Source organism: Strongyloides ratti, scaffold srae_scaffold0000025 (assembly GCF_001040885.1).
Source record: "Strongyloides ratti genome assembly S_ratti_ED321, scaffold srae_scaffold0000025".
Classification (NCBI taxonomy): domain Eukaryota; kingdom Metazoa; phylum Nematoda; class Chromadorea; order Rhabditida; family Strongyloididae; genus Strongyloides; species Strongyloides ratti.
Window position 1 is genome coordinate 1 of NW_020171543.1, and position 1,259 is coordinate 1,259.

Below are 1,259 nucleotides of genomic sequence, written 5' to 3' on the forward strand. Positions count from 1 at the left end.
TAGAGGCAAAATTGAAAATTTTATTAAAACTTATCATCCATTTGTAAGATTGCGTTATGATTGGGATGTGGAGCAACCAAAGTGTGTTTTAGAATTAGAAAATAATATAAAAGCAACAATTTTACCTACATTAGGATCATTAAATTTTGTTAAATATAATCAACATAATAAAATGTTTTATCAATTTATTCAAAAAAAAGACTTTGATAAAATGCAAGAATTAAAATGTTTATCAAAAGTTGAAGGTGAAAATAAAGACCATCTTGATGAATTTTATTCTAAAGCTGCTGAATTTACTATAATAAATTTTAACAATAAAATAAATATTTCTAAAAAAATATCAAATGAAATAATTTTTAATAGTTTTAAAATGGACAATTTTGGAGCATACATTTGTAAGGATTCTAACTACACCAAATTTTACAATAAAAATATCATATCACTTGAAAAAATTTATTTTATACCTGAAAATGGGACTGAAATAGTTTTAAATGATGTTAAATTAAAAGGAAATATAAGTCAATATGCTGGATGCCAACGATCATATAAACCATTTTCTAGTACAATCAAAATTAAAGTAGACTTTATAGAAAACAATAAATCTTCTACAGTTATTGGTAAATTTCCTACATTATCAGAAGGTATAGAAATTGAAAATAATCAAGTAATTTATAAGGACTATGGTAATATAACTAATATAACAATTCAATGTGAATACGAAACAGTTTTTAGTACTATTTTTTCTACAAAACAAAATTTTATATTTTTTAATAGAGAATTTATCAGATACAAAACTAAAGTTGTAAAAGATTCTAATAATTCAAAAACTATAGTTGATACAACATCAAATTCAATGTTATGGATAATAGCATTTGTTTTAATTGTTATATTTTTCTGTACAGTAATTGTTATTATTGTAGTAGTAATGAAAAAAAGAAAAAAAAGAAAATTAAAGGCAAAAAAAGATATTAATAAATCAGATCTTTCTTTATCGGATTCTCTTTCATCAACATCTAGTTCAACTTCAAGTTCAATTTTGTCTCAAAGTAAGAATTTTTTAAAGAAAAAGGGAAAAAAAAATTCTAATGAAAAAATTACTTCTACATTATCGGATTTATCAACTACTACAGAAAGCGGACCATTATTAAGTGTATCGTCAAGTAATGATCAAAAAAAAGGAGGAAAAAATTTTTCTAAATATAATAAATTTAGAATTACAGCCAAGTAGACGAAAAATAAATCTGCATTTAATTTATAAG

At 22.4% G+C, this 1,259-nt stretch overlaps 1 protein-coding gene across 1 annotated transcript; it reads left to right on the forward strand.

Moving 5' to 3' along the window:
- Position 1: 1 nt before the first annotated feature.
- Positions 2–1,228, forward strand: SRAE_0000075100 (Hypothetical protein; the record flags this gene model as incomplete). The annotated part of the gene is made up of 1 exon (XM_024646690.1): positions 2–1,228. A coding segment is annotated over one exon (1,227 nt), but the record flags the coding sequence as incomplete, so codon positions are not given.
- Positions 1,229–1,259: the final 31 nt, after the last annotated feature.